General features: G+C 45.7%; 1 protein-coding gene across 1 annotated transcript in view; it reads left to right on the plus strand.

The window, feature by feature from the left end:
- The first annotated feature begins 1028 nt into the window (after positions 1-1028).
- LOC135394628 (guanylate cyclase soluble subunit beta-1-like) overlaps positions 1029-22464 on the plus strand; it is a 193102-nt gene continuing 171666 nt past the window's right edge. Inside the window, exon 1 of the mRNA XM_064625460.1 lies at positions 1029-1418. Coding sequence (XP_064481530.1) covers positions 1416-1418 — 3 coding nt within the window. The 5' untranslated portion in view covers positions 1029-1415. The remainder of the gene's footprint in view (positions 1419-22464) is intronic.

Consider the following 22464-nt stretch of genomic DNA (forward strand, 5'->3'; position numbering starts at 1 on the left):
TATATATATATTTTCAGAGTAGGAAACTATTTTAATGTGGGGACGCCGCCCAAGAGGAACTAGTGATATAAATTGGTAGTGACGACCCAAAATAGCAAAGAAGATTTCATCATGTACAGTGCCTCTGTACGCTTTTTCACAGCCGACCGCAGGCCCTGTGAACAGCACCGTATGGATTTTCTGTGCCAAACACAAGGTCTTCCAGTTTGGAGTAATTGTGAAAAGGGCATATTTCATGTAGCTCAACAAGGCAGGCGAACGGATTATATAAACAAATTATATATAACAAAGTGAATACCTCAGAATGACAAACTGCTATTCGAAGACATTACACACAAGTGCATAAGAGCGTAACGTGACCTCACAGGGTCCGCACGAATTAGTGATTAATGTGTGCAGTTTGCTGGTTTGCCAAGCACAAGAAAGAACACGTGACAGAAACACGCATTGAATTTTAGTCCAGCAGTTACCCATACATTTCCAACCGGTAATCTTTTACCCAATCCTGTGGAGTTCTGCTTTTATGGAAGGGTACGCCAGCCCGAAATCTCATCGCGTTCGAAATTGTTATCCTGCCGTCCGAAGAAACGAAGAACTATTTTTCCATGATGAAAAACCAAAACCTCACATCGTAGAATCTCAAAAAAGCAGTCCAAACGTCACTCCCTTCGAAATTATGTTTTCTTTTTCTTCTTCTTTCTTTCTTTTTTTTCCCCCTTTTTGGCCAGAAGTATCTCTTGAGTCGATCCTAAACCTCTTATCGCGGCAAAATCTCTTTCATTCCAAGTAGGAGAGTTACACTCGCAACGTACTGATTCCACCATCTAGCCCATACTTTCGACTGAGAGCCCTGTATCGAGCGTGCCACGTTTCCCTACGTTTCTCTCTTTCTCTCTCACCCTTATTCCCGTTATCCTTCTTCCCGTTTCATCTCACCCTCACCCTGCTCCTCTCGTCGCAACCTCCTTTCTCAGTCAGCGTTCGTAACCCAGACTCGGCATCTCGATCTCGCAGTGCTCCGTGAGCTCCCTATGAGAAAGAACTCGCCCGCGGTTCGAACTTGTTGCTGCTTGACTCGCGGTTATTGACTGACAAACGCTTATGTCGCTGGCAACTGGACGTCGTAACAAGCTGTGGCCAGTGAGGTGTCTCTGTATCAGTCCGTGTTGTGAAGTTTGATCCGTGTTACTTTAAAGTTGCAAAGTTTGTTAGAGGGAGGACGCTGTTGAGTTGGCAGTCAGCTGACAGGTCGGTTCAAGGATTGTGCGGGGCTTGAAGACTCCAAAGACTCCGAGGGATTTTGCGACCGGCTCAAAGTCCGGTCTCATGCGAGAAAGAACTAATTCATCGCTATTTTTCTGTGTCGGGATATAGGAAGCTCCTCTGTTCTGTTGGTGAAGTTCGCTCCGTAAACAATGGTAAGTGATGCATTTGAGTGGCATTAAATAAGCTCATCGTGGACGACGAGACAAATTGTTCTGATAGTCGTCAAAATGTCGTTTTACGTGGGTTGAGTTTATCTTGAAACTTTCTGCATACGAGTGGTAAACGATTTGAATAGAGAAGGCAGTCCAGCTTCAAAGTCATGTAGTGCAGTTTAATTGAAGGTATACGGTGCATAGTACTATGGTGACATTATTGCAGGCCAAATTGTGTGGATGCACTAGATGTACCGCGTGCTATTTTGGGAGGTAACTTTATGTGTCATGTGTTTCAATATGCGTATACGAAGCTGCAAGCATAAAATCATTCATGACGTTTCATAGCCAGTGTTACACAAGGCAGTTAGAGGTCAACTTTACAACGAGTGCGGTAATGTCAGAATCCCCGCATATTTCTAGTCCTGGTGACGACGCACGGCACTGCAGAGGTACAGGTGCTCAGGAATACACGTCTCGTCCGACTTCAAATGGAAAGAGCAAATCAACTTCGTATCTTCTGAGTTGATAAGAGAAGAAAAAAAAATTGAGAAGTAGGCACTCATTTCGAGAGCCGGCTACTCCAAATCACTTAGAAAAACAAAAATGGCTAACTACAATAAGAACAATGAGTGACAAAGACACTCAGTCAGCCACTCACACACACTGTCAGTCACACTGTGTCCACTTCGTATCTCCTAAAGCTCTTAAAAGCTTGGCCCAATTCTGGAGTAGGTACCCTTCCGTCGTTTGGGACCCACATTTCCGCAGAGATGTTAAAATACTCGAATCAAATCGCTGAAAAGCAGTCAGATTTATTATGAAGCGTTATGACATGTAATTGTCAGTATTCATCACATGTATGTATTCATCACAGTACTGAAACAGTATTCATCGCATTTTACTTTCGTAGAAACCTCTTCGCTACGTAGTACGCATCCTTTAAATATTACACATTTCCGTGCACGTATTGATGTATGTAGGTGCGGTCTCGCTCCTCGCACGATTGCTGTATGGAACAATATATATGGCTCCACTAGGGAATATTTCATTGGCGATAAAAGCGCTAGAGTGCTCTATGTTGTGTCGCCTGTGCTACTGTTTTTAGTGCTTTTATCGTCAATGTACTAACAAGCCCAAATGGATGTTTTAGTCTGCTAGGAAACTTTAAATGATTTCCTGTACAATGCATGCCTGCCTTTGCCGTAGCCCTCCGGAGCGGCAGTTTGTATAAATAAATAAAAAGCGCACTTGAAGTCTTGAGAAAGGCACTTTCAAACCACGCTTTGGGCGACTCGACATGGAAGAAACGGAACTACTGCGGTTCCTGAACACAACGGTTTATTGGTCTGCGACGAGCAGGCCCTAACGTTACAAAGGTATAGTTGGAGGCGGAACGAAGGCAAAGGCAAAGCCAGAAGCAAGGTGAAGCGTCCAAAACAGGAAACATTGGTGGGCGTAAGTTCAGTGGGTGTAACTGCTCATCTTATCAGTGTTACGACATCAATCAGTTCCATGGTCTCACGTGGTGTTTCTGGAATGCGTTTATTCGACCTTCTTATATGAGGTAGAATTATAAGTAACGCATGCTGCCAGCAGGAGGCGGCAGCCCATGACCTACCACTCTTAGATTAATGCTCATGCATTGAACATTAACAAAATAATAATGTAATGGATATTTTAAAACGACGTCCCAGAAAGCGCTGTCTCATTAACGCCAAACTGACACTAAGTCTTGCTGGCGTTCATTAATAATTAGCCAACTTTCTTAGTGGCTGCCTATAGTGTAAATTTTACGACAAGGAGATTATGCTCCCATTTCCTTTTTTTTCTGTCTCTCTCTCTCTCCAAGTTTTCTCCTTCCAGTGCGGCTCATCTTTAATTAACTGCGTACGCCTCCGAAGAGAATACAGAAGGTACACTTCCTTCCCATCCCTAAATATATATATATATATATATATATATATATAATTGAAAAAAGTTGAATACATGTAATTACTTACACACGAGGACATCCTTACCCGATTAGAGGGGAAGCTTACCATGAGGATGTACTGCTGGGGACACGGTTAGCTAAATTCGCCTGTCAGTACTTCGCCGTCCAATATTACCTCGGTTGCGCTTGAAAGGTGGATCATGTGCTGCACGTGTTTGTTACTCAAAAGAAATAGTCTTGCAACATCTGGAGATTTAACATGAGGCAAACCACGGAGTGCTGATTTTAGACAACCGTGTTCCCTACAGTACAAGGAATGTAGCACGCGGGTAAGAAGGTAAGTAACTCCACTTACTCAACTTTTGTCTTCTCGTTCAATCGAATAAGGCTAGATGTACAGTTATACGTAGACCTTGTCACGTTACTCTCAAACCACTAGTGCGCTCCTTAGCCTCGTTCCTAGCGACGACACAACAGGGGTGGACTGCTCTTCCCATTGGGATGAATACTGCTGGCCACCGTCTTTAATGAGTATGACTGACGATAACGTAACATTCCATATAACTAGTCATCCAGTAAACATCTGAGTAGCGTATCAACGCTCGTCAGATCAAGAAAAAAGAAGATCGCTTGCTTCCGTGTGCGATATGCACAGTTGTTCACTTTAGGAATGTTGCCCGATGCGATATCTGTTCTATACACCGGTTCCCGAACTGGAGAAATATGAGCCGGCACGAAATGAACACGAACAGACACGAAAATGAACGAAAACACACACGGGAAAACGAAGGAACTCAGCAAGCGGCAGTCCACACGTGCACAGTTCCCGTGACTTCCGCGGGGTGGCAGCACTAATGGTGGCGCCCATTCCTTGAATCACGTTTTTGTGTATATGACTCTGGTTAAGAAAATTGAAAAAAAAAAACAGCCACCTGCAATAACCAACGAAATAATAACAAACAAACAACCACTAATCAAACATAAACACCATGAACAAATATCTAATAAATAAATATAAACTGCGGTCTCCGTGCTGATGCAATCACGAGTAAAGCTTAGCAATCGTTGAAGTGCTAAGAAAATGCGGGGATAATTTTAAATTGCGCGTAATGGAGTCAAATGTAGGAGCATAGCTGCAATGAGAAACGATAAAATACTAGGGAAGATAACGCGCTGCGGGGTTTGGCGTGAAGAAATAAGATCAACTGACCTGAATTAGAGGATAGCTTTCCTATTCGATATATTAGACAATTATGTTAACAAAATATTCTGAACAGCTTTCCTATTCAAGCCCATCTTGTTTGTTTCTTCTTCGTTGTGCACACGGGCTTAGCACGTGCATGGTAACGGATTACGACTGCTGAAATACGTTATATAATACGTGCACTACTTCAACGTGTTCAGTACTCTTGCAAACAGAATCGGTACGTTTCATCGTGTCCTACAACAAATAAGGGTAGCCTCCTTACCAGACGCCCTTGTCCCTAACACAGTTACGCTCACATCATGTTGTTTGTCATACGTAATGCGTACTATGATTCCCCTCTAATGCCAACATCTCCGTGATGCCGACCTATACCACAATAGAGGATGCACGGAATGCGTTTTCCAGCCTCGAGTCTTGTGTCGTGAATACGGAATCAGAAAAGCTGGTTCACGGAAGCGCGAGATGCTGTGGTGTTGAAATAAAACTTGAAAGCATTCAGGAAGCGCTGTCTATGAAATGCGAGCACATAAGATGAGAGAGTCGTCTGTGTGATGGAGACCTGAATGATACGTGCATAAAATGCACACACGTCCTATGTTCCATGCAAAGTGAGTTGCATTTGCATTTGACATAGTTTGAATTGAGACTTCTTTGAGTCTTGAATAGGCTGTTCGGTGTGTTACTGGTGTAAGTGGGTGTGCCTATGTTTTTGCGCGTGTTGACTTTCGCGCCTATTGCATAATATACGAAAAACTTCGACATAAAGTCCGCGCAGTGGAACCGTAGCTCTCCCTAGCGTTTTTATCAGGAAGATTTTAATATTCTTCTGAGACACGAGATTCATGTTTTCAAAACCAAACCCTATGGAAGTGTTTAACCCTTTTATTCGAATTCAAATTAGGAGCATGCATTTGACTTCGTACACCGAAAAGCAACAAATGAAACGTATGTTGAAAGTTGGAAAAATGTGTGTCTGAAATGAGTCTGCACCGCAATATGTCAGGACACTCGGTCAATACTGGAGTAGCCTGTACCGCCTAAGAGTAGGGTATGTAGAGGAGGTGGTGTTCCTCTACATGAGTCCTGACCGGCGATGATGGAATGTCCCAGCGGACAGATGGTCGTGGCCTCACGCTAGGACGCTGCCGGTAGAACTGGCTGGCAGGCGCAGTGCCACGCGCCAGCAGAGGCGCGTCGCCGTCGTCTACGTGCCGCCACATCACTCCCCCCTCAGACGCGGAGCGGTACATGCGGTTGAAGTCCGCGTGAAGAGGAGAATGAGGATGACTCATGGATGGTGGACGACTGGACACACGGCTTGTGATCGTGGCTGTTGATGCAGCAGCAGCGGGATGGCGGGAACAAGAGCGCTGCGATCCGGGCGGGTTCCAGTGATGAGATGTGAATGCTGAGTGCTTGACCGCTTGCCGATTGTGTTGAGCGGCGCTGAGTGCATTGCTGAGTAGGCGACAGTACCGCGACCGGTACGAGAGCGTGAATGCTGGTTGTCGCCAGAGAAGTGCCGGGGAAGACCATCGCGAAGCAGGTGGAGGCCGTAGACTGAGCTTACTGTGGTCTCCCTGCGGGTCCCCGGTGGAACAGTGGTCCCGGTGCGCCTTGCCTGCTAGAGAGTGGTTCGCTGCTGGTTTGCCGAAAAATTTAGGATGTTGAGTGGCCGAATTACGCCGAAGATGGCGTTCGTTGTTCGGGTCACCAAATGTAGAGGAGGTGGTGTTCCTCTACATGAGTCCTGACCGGCGATGATGGAATGTCCCAGCAGGCAGATGGTCGTGACCTCACGCTAGGACGGTGCCGGTAGAACTGGCTGGCAGGCGCAGTGCCACGCGCCAGCAGAGGCGCGTCGTGGTCGTCGTCTACGGGCCGCCACATCAGGTACATTGTGCAGTGTACGTTGAAGACCAGTGCCGTGTTTGGCCTGTATTGGCATGGCCAGCTGTGTTTTCCTGAATAGAATATTTACTTCGGGTTTAGGAGAACTCGTCACAATCCCGGTCGTCACAGGCCAACTGGTCATAGGTGAACTCGTCAAGGAGGCCAACTCGTCACAGGGCATCTCGTACGAGGAACTGGTGAACGAGGAACGTGTGAAATACGTAAAAGTCTCTCCTGCCCAAACCTTGGTCAGTCACGACGCGTGGATATTCTACATGAACTGACCCACTCTCCAACGTGTGAAATAGTAAAAGGCTCTTTTGATCTAACCTTGGTCAGTCTCGACGGATGCATATTCTACATGAACTGACCCACTCCCCAACGTGTGAAATACGTAAAATGCTCTCCTGACCTAACCTTGGTGAGTCTCTCAACTTTTGTCCGCGCCCCAGCAACGGATGGGATTGTGACGAGTGGACCGGTTCCCATTTATTTCACTTGTCTACGAAATGTGCAAAATATGACAAACCTGACTGCTGAAAAATCTCGGACTTGTGTGCCACACGGCCGCCGCCCTTTAGAAACAAAACAATGTCATTTACCTTCTCCAGTCCCAGTATACAAGAAATACAAGGTACGTACTATACGTGCATTAACTTGTGGCTCCCTAACTAAGAGAATTATACTATGTATAGATGAGGCCCGTTAGGCGTACATGTCCGTTGTGAAGAGCAACATGGCTGCAGGACCACTGTCGCAAGAACTCCTGCTCACCCAACAAAAAAAGTATGTGTTCTAAGTAGTCTGTTACCAGCTGAGTCACCATGGGGAGCCCAGGATGCATCAGGCGGTTCCTCCTATTCTGAGCTACGGCTGTGCAGCGAAATTTCCAAAGCGTAAAAGCTGTCATTATCATAATTAGCTTTTCGAACCTTGTCCTCATATGTTGCATAGGCCGATACCGAATGGGAAAGCGGCGACACACGAGTGTCCACAGAGTCCTTGCTGTGACGCACTCTCGTAGCACATGGTCACTATTCTCCTCGGCGCCGCAGTGGGAACGTGAGGGGCTGCAGAGAAGACCCCGTCTGGCCAGTTTGTCTTTCGTTGGCAATATCTGCCAACTAGCTTTCCAGAAAAAGTCGCTGTGTTTTCCTATATATCGCTGTATACCTGATGTAATACTAGAACATGCCATTAATCTATGCTTCATGCTGGCCAAGGCAGCACCAGCAACCTGCGCTGTGTGCACTGACGAACTACCTCAAGGACATACGTGCTGAAATAATCTTTTAAATTTTTCAGTGCATTTACACGTCAAGCGTCCTGGAACAGTTGGTCGCACCAGTGCGACCTACGTTTCCATTTTTTTTTTTTTTCTATTCTATTCTATTTTATGCTTCAATCACAAGAACTTTAAACGTGTGCTAGAGCACACATACATACATAGGGAAAATCGTACATACATTAACGGAAATTTTGGGGGTACCTTCACGTAGGCGCAACGACAACGGCGAGGTAATAGGAGTAATGGTCATTCATAACAGATCGTGCGCTTGCTATGAGGTTTTCTACTGAAGTAACTGCGTTTTCTGCAATTTAACCCCCCAAAATGCGTGAAATACTATGCACAACTAAAAGAAAAATTCGAAGTATCTATAGGGAAGAAACTCTTGTGAGAGCAAGCCGTAGCAACGGATGCAGGAGAAGAGTAATGCCCACAAAGTGTAAGGGAAGAGTCACATGTTCCCATTTCTCTCTCTCTCTCTCTTTCTTGTTCTTTGATATTCCTTGAGATATCTTTTACACTGTTAGAAGTGAAACTTCCCGTAGTGACATTCGTATCTATCGGATTGATGGGTGCGAAGCGAAGTTTTGTAATACCCTAGTGTCTAAGACATTAATGCCTAGAGAGGTTGTATTCGCCTGACGTTTCCCTCCTCGTATTATCCTACAGTGCAGTAAAATGAAACGGAGATGCTTAAGTGCCGCTAATTCACATCAGGAACGCCAAGAGTTGTATGCAAGGCCAAGATATTTTCAGATATCGACCGCGTGCGTCAGCCGCATCCTTTCCACATCCATATATAGGTGTAATTATTCAACCACAGCATATGCACTTGTGCTGGAAGATAGTGTTTCCGATACCCTGTATGCAGACTCCTTAATGATCTTCTCGACATCCGATATGCTCAACTATTGTCCTTCATTGTAGCAGTGTAGCACACTGTCCGCGGGATGTGCGGCGTCCTGTACACACGCGTCAAGGACAGCAATACGGTCGGACGGAATTATATCTGCGCCATTCCTGACAGGATCCTGGTATTCAATAAAAAATTCATGAAATGATCTTTGTAGATCTTTGACGTTTCAACACTAATTTGTACACAAGAGGCCTGGTTCAACAGAAGAGCGGTGGCATGGAACGAAACAGAGATGGCTGATGTGAAGCAGACGTCCGCAAAATACTTCAAATAAGTATTTAATAGAGGATACCAAATACCAAAATCAAGACGTAACTAAAACGGAGCACAAATATTCTCAAAGTCAAAAGTACTCAGTCGCTCGTATGGTCCAAGTACTTAGTGTCACAGCAACAAATACTCAGAAAAGTATTCCAATCATTCAATAGTATGCAGAGTATTAAGGGCAAAGAGTAATTATCGTACGAGTATTAAAGATGCTCCAGTAGTTGCTATAAAGCGGAAAAGGTAAATACCAGACTCACGAACATACAATGTATTCCAGTGCATAACGTCACCCACACCGGAATTAGCGGAATTTGAAAACCATTCTGTGGACAACGCGCACAAAGGTTCCACCTGTGACGTGTTCACCGTACCACTGAAGGTACACAGTGATTTGAATGTAGTATGAACGCCAGTATGAAAACGGTCACCCGCCCCTTCCTGTTTCCTTCTCTTTCTCCTTTCAGATAACTTTGCGTTGCAACTGTGCTGCCGTTATCAGAAGAAGGTTTGAAAATGAAAAGTGAAAGGGCAAGTACATGGCCTCCTGGCATCGCTTCTTGCGGAGATCAGAGCGCGCTGCCGCCAATTTGCGCTCTTCGAAAGTACAGAAACCATTTGGTTGAAATCAAAACTACCACCGGAGCACCCAGACCATTCCATTCCAATTGCATTCCAGAGAAAAAAAATGCCTAATTCCATTATCATTCCATTCCCATTCCATTCCAATTTTATTCCAGGGGCTGATAAATCTGGAATGAGCCCGAAATTATTCCAACTCCGGAATCGCGACTCCGCAACCCTGTTTGAGAATGAAAATGTGGGACTCACGATTGCTACATCTTACCATTTCTCACTGGTCCAAGTTAACGGGGTTGTGGTGTTATACCCTGTGGCGCCCGGTTTAAAATCCTGAAAGTACAACAATAATGCGCGAGATGTACTTTTCAACATGTATTTAATGTATCTAGTTCTCGTATATAATGTACCTCATTTTACGATCATCGTACCTCAACGTCCCACTTTAGGAAAATAATCGCACTTACGTAACAAACAAAACCCAATTCTCCATTTGAATTGCATAACGTCATTTGAATTGGTTGAGTGATTCATAATATACGAGAGGATGTCCACTCAATTTCTAAAACTAGGTTTTACTTCAGAAGATGATAAAACAAACTTGGAATATGGACTTTTGCCACAGATTGAGGCCTTTGCGTTCGTGTCACGCATTAATTAAACTAATTTACAAAATGAAACTCGAAAACTCTTAACCTCATCATTACAGGAGCTTTCCACCAAATAACTGGTGCAAGTGATGTGCAGTTGCAGGCCTCACACTTGTGAAGCCACAATCTCCATTTTATTTGTTTCCTAGTTTCCTTGTTATTGTCAAGGAAAGGCAGCATTTTTCTTCCTGAATTCTGAAGCCTATTGCCATAGCGCACTATTCCAACAAAAATCACGGGGTTTTTCACAAGAATTAGACAAAAATGTACAGCCGAAAATCAGTTGCTGGGCGAAGCGCGCTCGCTGATATTTACGTTTGCGGAACTGTTGGCTCCGTCCAAATACCCTCCCTCCTTCCCTCCTCTGCAAGAAGAAAACAAACCACGCCACAATTACATTTTTCGTCCATATCAACGTATCTATCGTCAGTCGCCAGACACTGATAATGATGGGTAGCGCGACAGGGCCCTCGATCGGAATAAAACGGTGTCGCCACTATGAGCCAAGAGTTCCGCAAACGCAAATTGCACCGAGCATACTTCGCCCAGCGACGAATTTTCGGCTGTCAAATTTTTGTAGAAATCTTGTGAAAAAACACGTAACTATCATTGGAACAGTGTGTTACGGTCATAGGCTTCCGAATTCAAGAAGAAAAATGCTGCCTCTGTTTGGCAATTTTTCGAGTTTAATTGTGCAAATTAGCTTTATTAATACGTGACTCGAATGCATACGGCCTCAATCTGTGACAAAACTCTGTATGGGTGTATTCCAAGTAGCTTCATCACTTTTTTGAAGTAGAACCTATTTTTAGGAATTGAGTGGCACCCTCTCGTGGGACACCCTGTATATAGCGACATAGTGATGCTTGGGGCTCACTAATTGTAATGTGCTACTAATGTTTAGAAACCCACTTAGACACGACTTCATACTGTAAGACGGTAAGGTATGGACAATGATTACCTTAAATTACCATGCTAGAGCATCGAGAAAACAATTTGAGTAGACTTAGATACACAAACCGATAAAGTTTGACGCGCGCTATACTTCTGCGGCAACTTATCATTCTCTTTCTCATTGAATAAAACAGAAGAAAACAAATAGCAAAAAAAAAGCAAGAACAAGTAGACAGTGCTAACACACCAGGACTTCTTGGTAGGCAAGTGCTTCAAGAACTTTTCCAACAACACAAAAGCATAACACAACCTACAGCTACATCCGCTAGCCAGGGCGAAACGTCACACTTCTTTTTTGCCCTTATCGCATTATTCTTCCTTTCCCATTGTCAGTTGAGACACGTCGCGAATTCCACACATTGCACAACATTACACACGCCACCGAAAGCCAGCTCACACCTGCCGCAAAAGTCACCGATCAAAGTGGCACAGCGAAAAAGAATCAAAATTGGGGACGCATTCCTAAGCGCATAGCGAAGATAGATGGGCGCGAAGGATTGGCGAAAATCTTTGCGAGATTTCGATCACAATAAATCTTGTCAAAATCAAACAAAAAATTCAAAAGCCTTACCGAAATGTCGCATCCATTTTGATGAGAGGCAGCATGAAAAATCCGCCGCAAAATAATCGGTGTCCTCAGCGTCGAGTGACTCGATTTTATACCTCATTTTATTTATCACTTTTTACGGAAACAATGCGTTCACTGAAGCTCTATGGCATTGACCGGGAGGGATGACGGCTTTGGGCGCGTGTTGACTGCTTTTTGTTCTTTCCTTTCCGTTATGTTTTCTTTTTGTCATTCTGCGTTAGCGCCGCGAAGCAACTGTGACTATAAGCGGCGTACAGATGTGGACAGATGTATAGAGAGGACAGCAGGAAGGAGTGGGGGGCAGGGCGCTTAGTATGCGTCATGGGCCGGCTTCAGGGGGAGCTGTGCCGATATTCGTCTGGGAAGTCTTCGGAAAACCCAGGGAAAATCTCAGACAGCACAGCCGTTGGTAGGATTCGCACCAACCACCACCCAGTATTCAGCTCGACCTTGGCTACCGCCAGCGAGCGGGACGCCTTAACCCGCTCGGTCATACCGCTGTTTTCTTTTTCTTTTTTTTTTTCTTTTTTTTATGTTGTGTCCATGTTCGACGTTTTTCGTTTTTTCGACCATTTGTTGCATTCGCGTTGCGGCCATTTTACGCCCCTGCTTCTGCACTGCACTGCACTGCGTGCCTGTTCTTCTTTCATTTTTTTCCTTTCCTTTCTTTCTTTTCGTTTATTTTCAGTTTCTTTCTTTTTCTTTCTTTGTTTATTTGTTAGTTTCTTTTTCGAAATAGCAAGCTGGCAACCCAAGCAGCAAAATGCACTGAAAGTCGAGTGCAATAGGGGTGGACGGGTAGATGAAAGGCCTTGAACAGATTCATGAAACTAGAGAACATTGATAAGACGCATACCGTCCACCCCTAATGCACTCGACTTCCAGTACATTGTGCTGCTTGGGAATAGCTTGGCTGACATTTCCTTTTTTTTTTCGTGGAACGGACGTACAGATTTCTGATAAAATGGGTGAATGAAAAGTCCCCTTTGCTTGTATGAGTCACGTGCTGTCCGATAACAACACACACACAACAGAGCAGGACAGGAAGCAATGCAGTGCGACTGATGCCTCCGATAGGCAGACCGATGACAAACAGCAAAACATTATTTTATTTTTGTATATTCAGTCAGTCTATACCACCATAATATTCCGTCGAAGTTTCACTCGATCCGTTGCAATCATAACGCTTGCACACACACACACACACACATAAATGGGATGATGATGAGCTTGCAGAGACTTTAAGTTCCTGGGTGAGAGTGAAGATTCCGTGACAAATCGGGACATTTTAACTCAAAAGTAGACTTCGTTCTCTTTTCTAACTTTACTCTTTTTTATATATATTTAGCTCATTCAGAGACTCCATTTCGCCGTCTGGTCATTGCTTTTCTTCCTTTTCTCGAGCTTTCACTTCCAGCAAAGTGATTTCACTATAACTTCAACGTTGGACCAAGACTACGCTGTTTGTGGTGCACACGCTGCTAGACGATTCTTTCTCAACCGCTTACGTAATAGTTTTACTCCTCACGGAGGTAGTTCCCTTACTCAGCACGAATGTTACGACTACAAAAATCTCCGCGACACGCCATAACGAGTCGACAAAGTCAGGAATGTTATTCGTCGTCCTCGATACGCCATATGTGTTTTTATAAATTTATAAGCATCTGCAGAGAGAGGCGACAGTTCATTTATATTGAGGAACACACGTAGAATACTCAAGGAAATGTTACCGCTTGCTTCAGATGGTTCACTGACATGTACATATATCAGGCATATATGCAGGGTGTTTCATTTAAGTTGAACCCCCGTCACCTTTAAAGAAAAGCGGCGCATCGCACGGGAACGACACCATCTACATAATGTTACCAGCCTTACATGATATTCAGCATAATATTTGTTTCCCAATTAATTAATTAACTGCAGCGTACTGCGGTAAATGTGTGCTGCGGTTACGCATCCCTGGCAATCAAGCAGGTAGCGCCATTAATGGCTGCTGAAAGTTCCAACCTTTACTCTTATTTTTTCTTATTCCTAATCTATATCTAATCTAATTGATTAAAATTAAATTAATTCGTTAACGTTTTGATTATTAGGATTCGATAAAAGTTTTCAATAGTGAAGTTGTGGATGCTGACATAAGGTGACGAATGCCAATGGGTACAATACCCTACCTGTTACGCGTTATTTTTTTTTTTCCCGTGTCCAAAAAATGTGCGCGGGCTTCCAAAAATACCACGTGACCTTTCTCCGTCGCGCGAAAGGTGCGTCTGATCGAAGCGATCTCTGAAATGGAACACCCTGTATAGACAGGCACATGCCGACATGCTATTTAAACAAAAAGGAGGCTGGACTTTTAAAAAAAACAGAAGAGAAAAAGAAAGTGTGGCCTGAAAGGCTGGTCGAGAGGCCGGAGGCATGATGGAAGCTCAAGAGAGTAGCCGTGACCGCCCCCTGGTTGTGCAGGACTGGGACGAGCAGAAGAATTATGGGGTAGCAAAGTTGTCGTAAGTGGCGCTGGAGAACGAGTCATTGAAGGAGATATCGGTTGCAGGATAAAATATTGTGCCGAATGTTGGCTTCCATGCAACAAATTGTGCATCTGGGGGAGTTTGACTGGCGCATTTTATTAGAAGTGAGAGTGTGCGCGCAACATTCATTTTCGAATCGATGGCGACGGAGAAGTGGTTATTCTGCTGTATTGCAACAACACGCAAATAGTAAAGTCCTCTATCGGGTCAATGAGCCGTAACAAGAGATCATATGAGGTAGTGTCCACTCGGAACTGTCGGATACGGACACAGCGCCAACGGCGGATTGCCAGGGAACAGGCAGATGCCGTTGGGGGTAGAGGAGTGGCAAGGTGAGCTCCGGTAGCGCGTCTCGCCATTGTGTCTACGCGGGTGTAACACCTACGTGTCCCGGGATCCATTGACGCGTCACAGAATGACCATTGACCGCGAGTTCCGTGTGAGCCTGAAGTATGAGTGCGCAGAGAGTGCATATGGTACTAGGGCGAAAAGACAGCAGGAGAGCCAGAAAGCCTTGCTGTCAGTCAGAAGAACCCACTTTGCAGTCGGCAGGCCGAGCAAGTGCTTTAGAGCCGACAGGATGCCGAGGAGCTCGGCTTCCACAGGGAGCATTGGGTAAGGGATAGAAAAGGTTTGCCGCAGGTCACTCTCAGGGATAAAAAAGGCAGCGCCCGGGCTGTCTGCCGTGACTGAGACGTCCGTGTAGACGTGGCGATGGTTGCGATACGTGAGCTGCAGAAAGTCGAGAGCGAGTTTGGGGACTGCAGGTGAGGGAATGTCACACTTGCACTGAAGACTGGGGATGGTGGGGCAGATATGAGCACGGGCAAAGGTCCACACAGGTCCACATCGCTGGCGCATAAGAGGGAGTGTATGAGGAGGAAGGAAGACGAACATTCAACCTACCAAGCCACGCTAATAAACAAGGGGACACGCATTCACCCTCAACGCATTCTCTCTTACATTGTTGTTGGTGTGTCGAGGGTGAGTACGCGTCCCCGTGTTTCTTAGCGTGCCTTGGTATGTTGAATAGGGGGTAACTAGCATGGTGTAGACACCGACCCACATGGGTGCGTATTCCAGCGCGCAACACGCACGGCGTAGAATTTCACGCACAGAATCAGTTTTCTGTAGGTGAAACAAAGCTTCAATAGGGTTCCGAATTTCACGATGCTCATAAGAGTGGCGCACGCGCAGTGGCCAGTCGAACCGAAGACCACCCGCGTATCACGCGGATTGAGCAGAGGAAGTAGTAGTGCCGCCTCGGGGCTCGCGGTTTCTCGCGTTCACGCAGTACCACATATTTACGCCACCATGTGGTTCGCGCTGCGTATCCAGGCCCCGCGTATCACGCGCTCTGTTGTCACAGAGCGTTTCACGGAATGAAATACGCGCCATGTGGGTATCTCTGGATCTCAGTATCTCTGAACTCTGACCGGCAAACAGAGGGTGTTGGTTCGAATCCCACTTCTGACATCATTCCATTGGAGTACGCAACCGGGCGTTGTGAGGCTTGTGTTGTAGTTATCTGTCTCATCCACTGCAACGTTAGCTTAGATCGGATCGCGTCAGCCGTACGCTTCGTGCGTTATGCCTTTATGGTACATTTCAGTACGATATCGGCGAGTTTTGGTGAATCGTTTCTCCTCAAACGGTGCACGAACGAAGGAGGGGAAGTTACTCAGAATGTAATGACGTGATTGGTTCGTGGCAAAACCGTTCCTGAACCATTTGAGAGAAAATTATTTACCAAAAATAGCTAATAGCGAGTTTTAGTGCACCGTTTTTCCTCAAACGGTTCGGAACAGAACGTTTGTCAGAACGTAATCATCTGATTCGGTGGCTGCAAAACCGTTTGAGTGAAAACTATTCACTAAACATCGCTATTAGCGAGTTTGAGCTGATCAGATCTGACCAACGAGCGACTCTTTGCCGTTTCTATTTTACTTCGTTTTTTGTTTTTTTTTTGCCTCTGTGTGGAAACTTTCCAAACTTATGCATTCGCATGTAAAACATCGTTACGTAATAACTGTGACAAATTTACGTTTGATCGAGCGCAGGCGACTACACCCTAAGGAAAAAATTGAGTAACCTTAGTTTCAGGGACTAGATACAGTGCCACAACTGCTAGTCGCTTACGGGATTCAATTCGGGGGCATGTCAGTTTTGTGCGAAGTTTAGGGACTACTTCTACTCCTGGTGAGTCTACTCAGGGTCAGGGGTTTAAATAGAGAGCAACTGCAACCTAGGGGATTAGAAGCTGTAGTTTGTGAGCTTCCTTTGGCGATATTCGTCAAAGAATAATTAGCATACTATGGCCAATGAAGAAGAAAGAAGCCAAGAAGAACTGAACCGCTCATACCACAAAAAATACGGCGTTCGAATTGTACTTTAAGAAGCTTGATTTTTTTTCATGCATCTAGAAAAAAATTCTCTGTCTCTCTTTTTCTTTTCTTTTTTTTTTTTTTTTTTTTTCACGTCAGTTACGTCAGACTTTAGTTGATCCCAAAGAACTTTATCAACAATCTGTGAGGTCTTGCGAGCGTTGTTGTTGTTGTTGGTGGTGGTGGTGATGTAACAGCTCGCCGTAGTCAGCCACGCTAGGCGGACAAACGTCACGACTATCGCTGTTGGGGGGGACCGTGAGTCATTAATTTGAGTAAATTCGGCACGCTAGTCACATTGATGGGGCAAGAAACTGACCTTTACTTGTCGAGTTTCCGAGTTCAGTTCGCAAAAATTTACATAGTTAAACTTCCGTTACATGGCATTCACATCAGGAGGTGGCAAAATCCTAGTAAGAATGAATGCCGTTGACCGCATGATTCTAGGTCGTGTAGTTTTTTATTACAATGCAGTGCGCATATCATGCAATGCACACGTTTTCTGGGACACCCTGCATGTGATGTCTTCATATATAGTGGTCAGATTATTCTTGCAGCAAGTTAAAACGTTTCTATGAACAACGCGCGCTCCCCGGGCAGCGCTTGCCAGCTGTTTTTCGTCACGCCACCCAAAACGCCTCGTAGTCCCGTACACACATTAGAGATGATTAATAACGGCACTTTCACGCTCCAGCTCGGCGAGCTGACGTGTGCATATTACACAATATTCCATGTATCTGCTTGTAACAGGCTGCTCAGCCCCAAAGCTTCGGAGAGGAAAAGCAGGTATCGTAAAAATAATAAAACAAGGACAGTCGCTCTTGCAAGCTAGGAGGGAAGCGCACTTTACCGCTGGGGTCTTGTAGTGCACTGGCTTGAGTGTGCATGTTAAACTGGCCGCTTTAGTGTAGATGCGTCGCGTTTCAGTGTTCCGTTCGTTCGTCTTTCGTCTCTACAATCAACAAATAGAATCAGCGGCAGTAATGCACGGTCCATGCTCACTCTGCACAGAGCTCTTATTCTATCTCGGACTCTGTATGCGACGCCGTAAGTTGATCTGTCGCCAACACAGTGGCTGAATCTCGAGCGTCTCCATCGGGCCGGTATACGAACAGTGGTTAGTCTACCCAACTCCTCCAGCATTACCTATACCTATCTGAAGTCAAAAGAAAAGCCCGACTACATCCAATAAAAATTCAGAGTGCTTCGGTTCATAGACAACGCAACACTTCTGGGCAAGAAGCAACTCCTCACTGGTCTTCAAGGCAGACTCACCACGTCACTAGGCCGTCTGACTAGGCCGCACGCCAAATTGCCCCTTACCGTACGACGAATGTATTCCACGACCTGCTACTCCTCCATGGCGTAAGATATTGCCGAATATCTCGTTGCACATTCCGGAGCCAAGAAAGAAGGGCGAATCCAGCTCACTGGAAGCCAAAGCAGCTGCTGAGGAGGACCTAATCAGTGACAGTTTTCACGCACACACGCTGGTGTTCACTGACGGCTCCGTCGACGCCGAGTGTAGGAGCGCTACCTCCTCCTTCTATATATCATCCTTAAATGTGGCATGGCAGGGAAAATCAACGATGAAAGATGAAAGTCACTGAAAAGGTTAGTCAGCTATAGGACTCCAACCCACACCTTCTGGATTACCGGTCCAGGGGTCTACCAATTGAGCTCATTGAGCCTCAGAACATCAGTTCTCTCAGGGAAAATCAGTTCGATTCCCTATATGCTCTACAACTGCCGAGCTGCTGGCGGTGCTACATGTAGCAGCTGCAGTGCAGGTCAAGAGAATCTCCAAGGTTGTCATTCTCGCGGACTTGAGTATAGCGCTCTCCAAATGGTGATGAATCTCACGTGCAATAGCATTCTAGCCCGGTGTATCAGAACATCGTGTGCCCAATACAAGTCAATCGGTGGAGAGATCTCTCTGCAATAGATCCCCTCCCGCGTAAGCATCGGTGGCAACGACAAAACGGACCAACTAGCATCTGCTGCGCACCGCAGCACTAGCCCCAGTTTGCCAACCCCTGGAGACAGCGAGAGATTTTTTTTTTTTTCTCAATGCGATAGTACTGACACAGCACCCCGCGATCCGGGACATCCCGCAAAATCATCGTCTTGATCTCCCGTTGAAAGGGCTTTCCCACAGTACACAAACCCTGAGCTTCAGGTTGCGAACGGAAAGCGCTTTCACTAAACCACGATTATTCAAGACTGACTCTCTGGACAACGCAAACTGCAGACTGTCAGCAAATCGAAACTATCAAACGCCACCTGCTTCATTGCAGTGCATATGCTCCGGTACGGGAAAAATACCTAGGACGCTGCAGGAACTGTACGCTGGATAATGCCCTACATCACGGAGGCTCTTTCACGGAAAGACACTCAAAAACTCACAGCCTCATCTGCTTTCTCCAGGAGCCTGTATTCGCCCAAAGATAAGTTTCTTTGCTCGGACTTCTCACCAATCCCGACAGTGATTGGCCTGCATCTTAACTTTCGGCCCTCATCATTTCAACATACGTTAACATATCTCATCTCGTCCTGGCTGCAACGTGACGCTGACCTCATAAGAGAAGCCAACAACGGCAAACCTGTTTCGTCACCAGCACCACCACCATCTACACTCAACACTCAACCCGCATCGACGCACCACACTGTGCAGCACAAAAACAACCAGAGGAATTCATCATTAGAGGCTTTTCCATGGCGCGATTTGCGAAATAGAGGTAGAGATGCCTGATTCAGCTGCATTATAATCGGGCTTCGTGGAAGTACCGTGATTTTGATGTTACTTCTATTATGAAAAGAAAAAAAGAAAAACGATTTGTACTTAATAGGATTTTTATGGGAGTGCAAAAAACCTCAGATGAATACCATTTGGGAGCTTGTAAGTTGTGGGTGTATCCTATAATGACGGAAATTTCACTTACACATGGTCCTGCGATCAGCGTTCAGTAAGTTTCCTTAAAACTATGAACATCATTGAAACAGATAGCTACACGCACGGCAGCTTGCTGATAACACGGCCACATCATCCCAACCACAGGAAAGAGATAGTGCCACTAAACTACGAAAACCCGCAGCTACCTGGAACATTATGGACCCTGCGATGTGCATACTACAGCATAGGAAAACAGAGGGGGGAAGGCCGCAGGGAGCACAGCCAGTGCTAAAGCTCGAGATGGAGTCACTTGCAAGCTCGTAGCAGGAGGTGCTTTGAGGTAACAGAAAGAAAACGATGTAAGGGGAAGGCAGGGTACCTGGAGCGTTGGTGAAATAGACAACATTTCTTTGATTCTGAGGAACAAGAAGATAAACAAGGTTAAAATCTGAGCAGGATGGTTGTGCATTGCTAAAAGCTTCGTCCCCCTTTTAAGCGTCTTTCCTTCTTTCATTTCTTTTCATCTGTTTCTTTTCTTTTTTTTATATTGTCCCTTTTTTCCTTTTTTGGAATAGCAAGCCGGCTCTTTGCCTAACTAACCTTTCCTTTCGAATTTTCTTAATAAACGTACACCCGCCCCCCAGCACTGGAGGTTTTAGGATTTAAAAATGAACAATAAGAGACATGGACTATTGGACCGTTGGACTAATAGACTATTTTCTGGACGTGGCAGGTTATCTCTTGCTCGCGTGCGCATGTCCTGCCTACAGACTATGACGCGAATACCACTTAGAAAATGCCTTGGCAGATTAAACTGACACACTACTCGGAACACTTAACCATTGAACACGTCGGTTTTCCTGTGTAGGGAGTTCGACGTTATGTTATTGTAGCTTGACGATATTCGTCGCCGGCGCGGATTATTATTGCACAGCATGCACGGATGTAATCTGGATGTAATTCAAAACCTAAACCAGCACACTGTTACAGTATAACGGTGTCCTTCCTGTAATGTGCGCTGCACAAAAACGCTGAGTTAGGCAGTTACGTTGTAGTAGTGGGGTGACCACGTTCAGCGATAGTGATACTTCACGCTACGACGAAAAACTCGTCGACTTTCTTATCCTTGGCGTACAGCAGCACGTGTCAGCAGAAAACGTGAAATTTTATGCGTTTCAAAGCACTCGCTGAAATCACAGGGTTCGACTCGGTTAAGTCCTCGACGCCGCATACATTAAAGGCATAGTGCAGTTTCTGCTTCATCAGAGTCCTGCGTTACTCTGCGTGAAGGTTGTACGACGCAATTTAGTATCGAAACCGCTGGAATCCACGCGATTTGAAATTCCTGCGCATACACGACCCGAGCCCGTACGTCATCGATTACGTAACGCCGCCGCGCAAAGCATGCTGGTGGGCACTACCAGTTTTATCAACCTATCAGCCGACGCGCTTTTCCCGCTTCGTTTTGCCCACCATAGCAAAATATAACCCCGAACCGGTCTTCTCGTGACGTCACATGTTTGTAAAGTGAGGGTCGTCTATTGGCCTCTCCAACCACCTATAGAGGCGCTCGCGTCGTCCTCAAGATGGCGGAGAAAAGAATGATTGCCGATGCATAAATCGCACTGCTTCATTGCTTTCTTCCACGAGAGACGCTTCAAAACTTGTACAACACCAAATAACTCCAAACCAAATAACGTAATAACCATATAACCAAATATATATATATATAATACTACTAACCAAATAACATAACTCGCGCGTAGTTTCCTACTGTCTCCGTTGTTTTCGTTCACGCCGCTCCTGTGGTAGTATCGTTTTCTTCTTCCCCTTCTCGACAATGAATATTCTCCGCAGTAGCTTTGCACTGCGGAATTGAGCAGTGCCGTTGCTGTTTGAGTTCTGTAAGCCGGGAATCTCCATCACACACGAAGGAAGTAGCGGCAGTTTCGGGTCAGCGCGAAATATACCTGTCGTCTGCTGTTACTATCATTCATTGAGTGCTACTGCTGGGGTCCGCTAGGTGTCGAGCTGCCAGCTGGAGAGGCGATGAGACGCATGCGGACGTCACGAAAGCGTAACCACCCATCGCCTGGTCACGCGAGCCCAGGCAGCGGCAGCGACCTCCTGTTGACTGTTACTTTCGCGCCCACGTGACCGCCCCAGTGTGAACGTCATGCAACGTCACGAAAGGGGATGAGAGATTCTTCGAGCGGATGAGAGAGAAAGTTTTCTCTTCGCTGTGGATCTGAACACGCTGCAAGCTCTCACGGCAAAATACAGGTATCTTCGGAAATACAAAGATTTCGAGCGAAACGTCTTACAGAAGAGTAGTTTGGGATCAAATGCTTCTGCCACATGCATTACTTTTCACTATGAGGGTTTGAAGCGCCATAACTTGACAGTCCACATATTTGTCATCTTGAGGAGTATTAAGAAGCTGTGCGAGTAAGTGAAGAGCAGCAATTCTATATTCGCTCAAACTATGTTCAACATCCATCGCCCAGGAGACGGACTACGCGACATCGAGGAGGCAGAAAGCAGGATTCGCTCGCATCGACAAGATTATTTGTTCTGTACCAACAGTCGGCTGCTTCTCCGTAAGATCCTGTGAGCATCAAAAGTTCATACAAGATCAAAGCAATGAAGAAGTAGCGCACCTGCCGCTCATCAATGCGCCCGTTCGCCTACAATCTTCATAGGAAGCGCCGAGGTACCCTTGCAGACAGCAGCAAATTCAAAGCCCTAAGCCCTGGATGATTACCTTTGATGTACTCAGCAAGCCAGTTTCCGTGCCCGGCGGAATGCCTAGTATTATACGACAGGCCCCAGGATTAGGCATCGCACAATTCCACGAACGTTATTCTCCGGTCTGTAGCAGAGTTTGTCGCCAATTTGAGCTAATCTAAGATACATTGAGCTATCGAGGTCGAGGTCTATCGAGTTGTCTTATTACTAGCTAATT

This window comes from Ornithodoros turicata, chromosome 5 (genome assembly GCF_037126465.1).
Source record: "Ornithodoros turicata isolate Travis chromosome 5, ASM3712646v1, whole genome shotgun sequence".
NCBI classification, from domain to species: Eukaryota; Metazoa; Arthropoda; class Arachnida; order Ixodida; family Argasidae; genus Ornithodoros; species Ornithodoros turicata.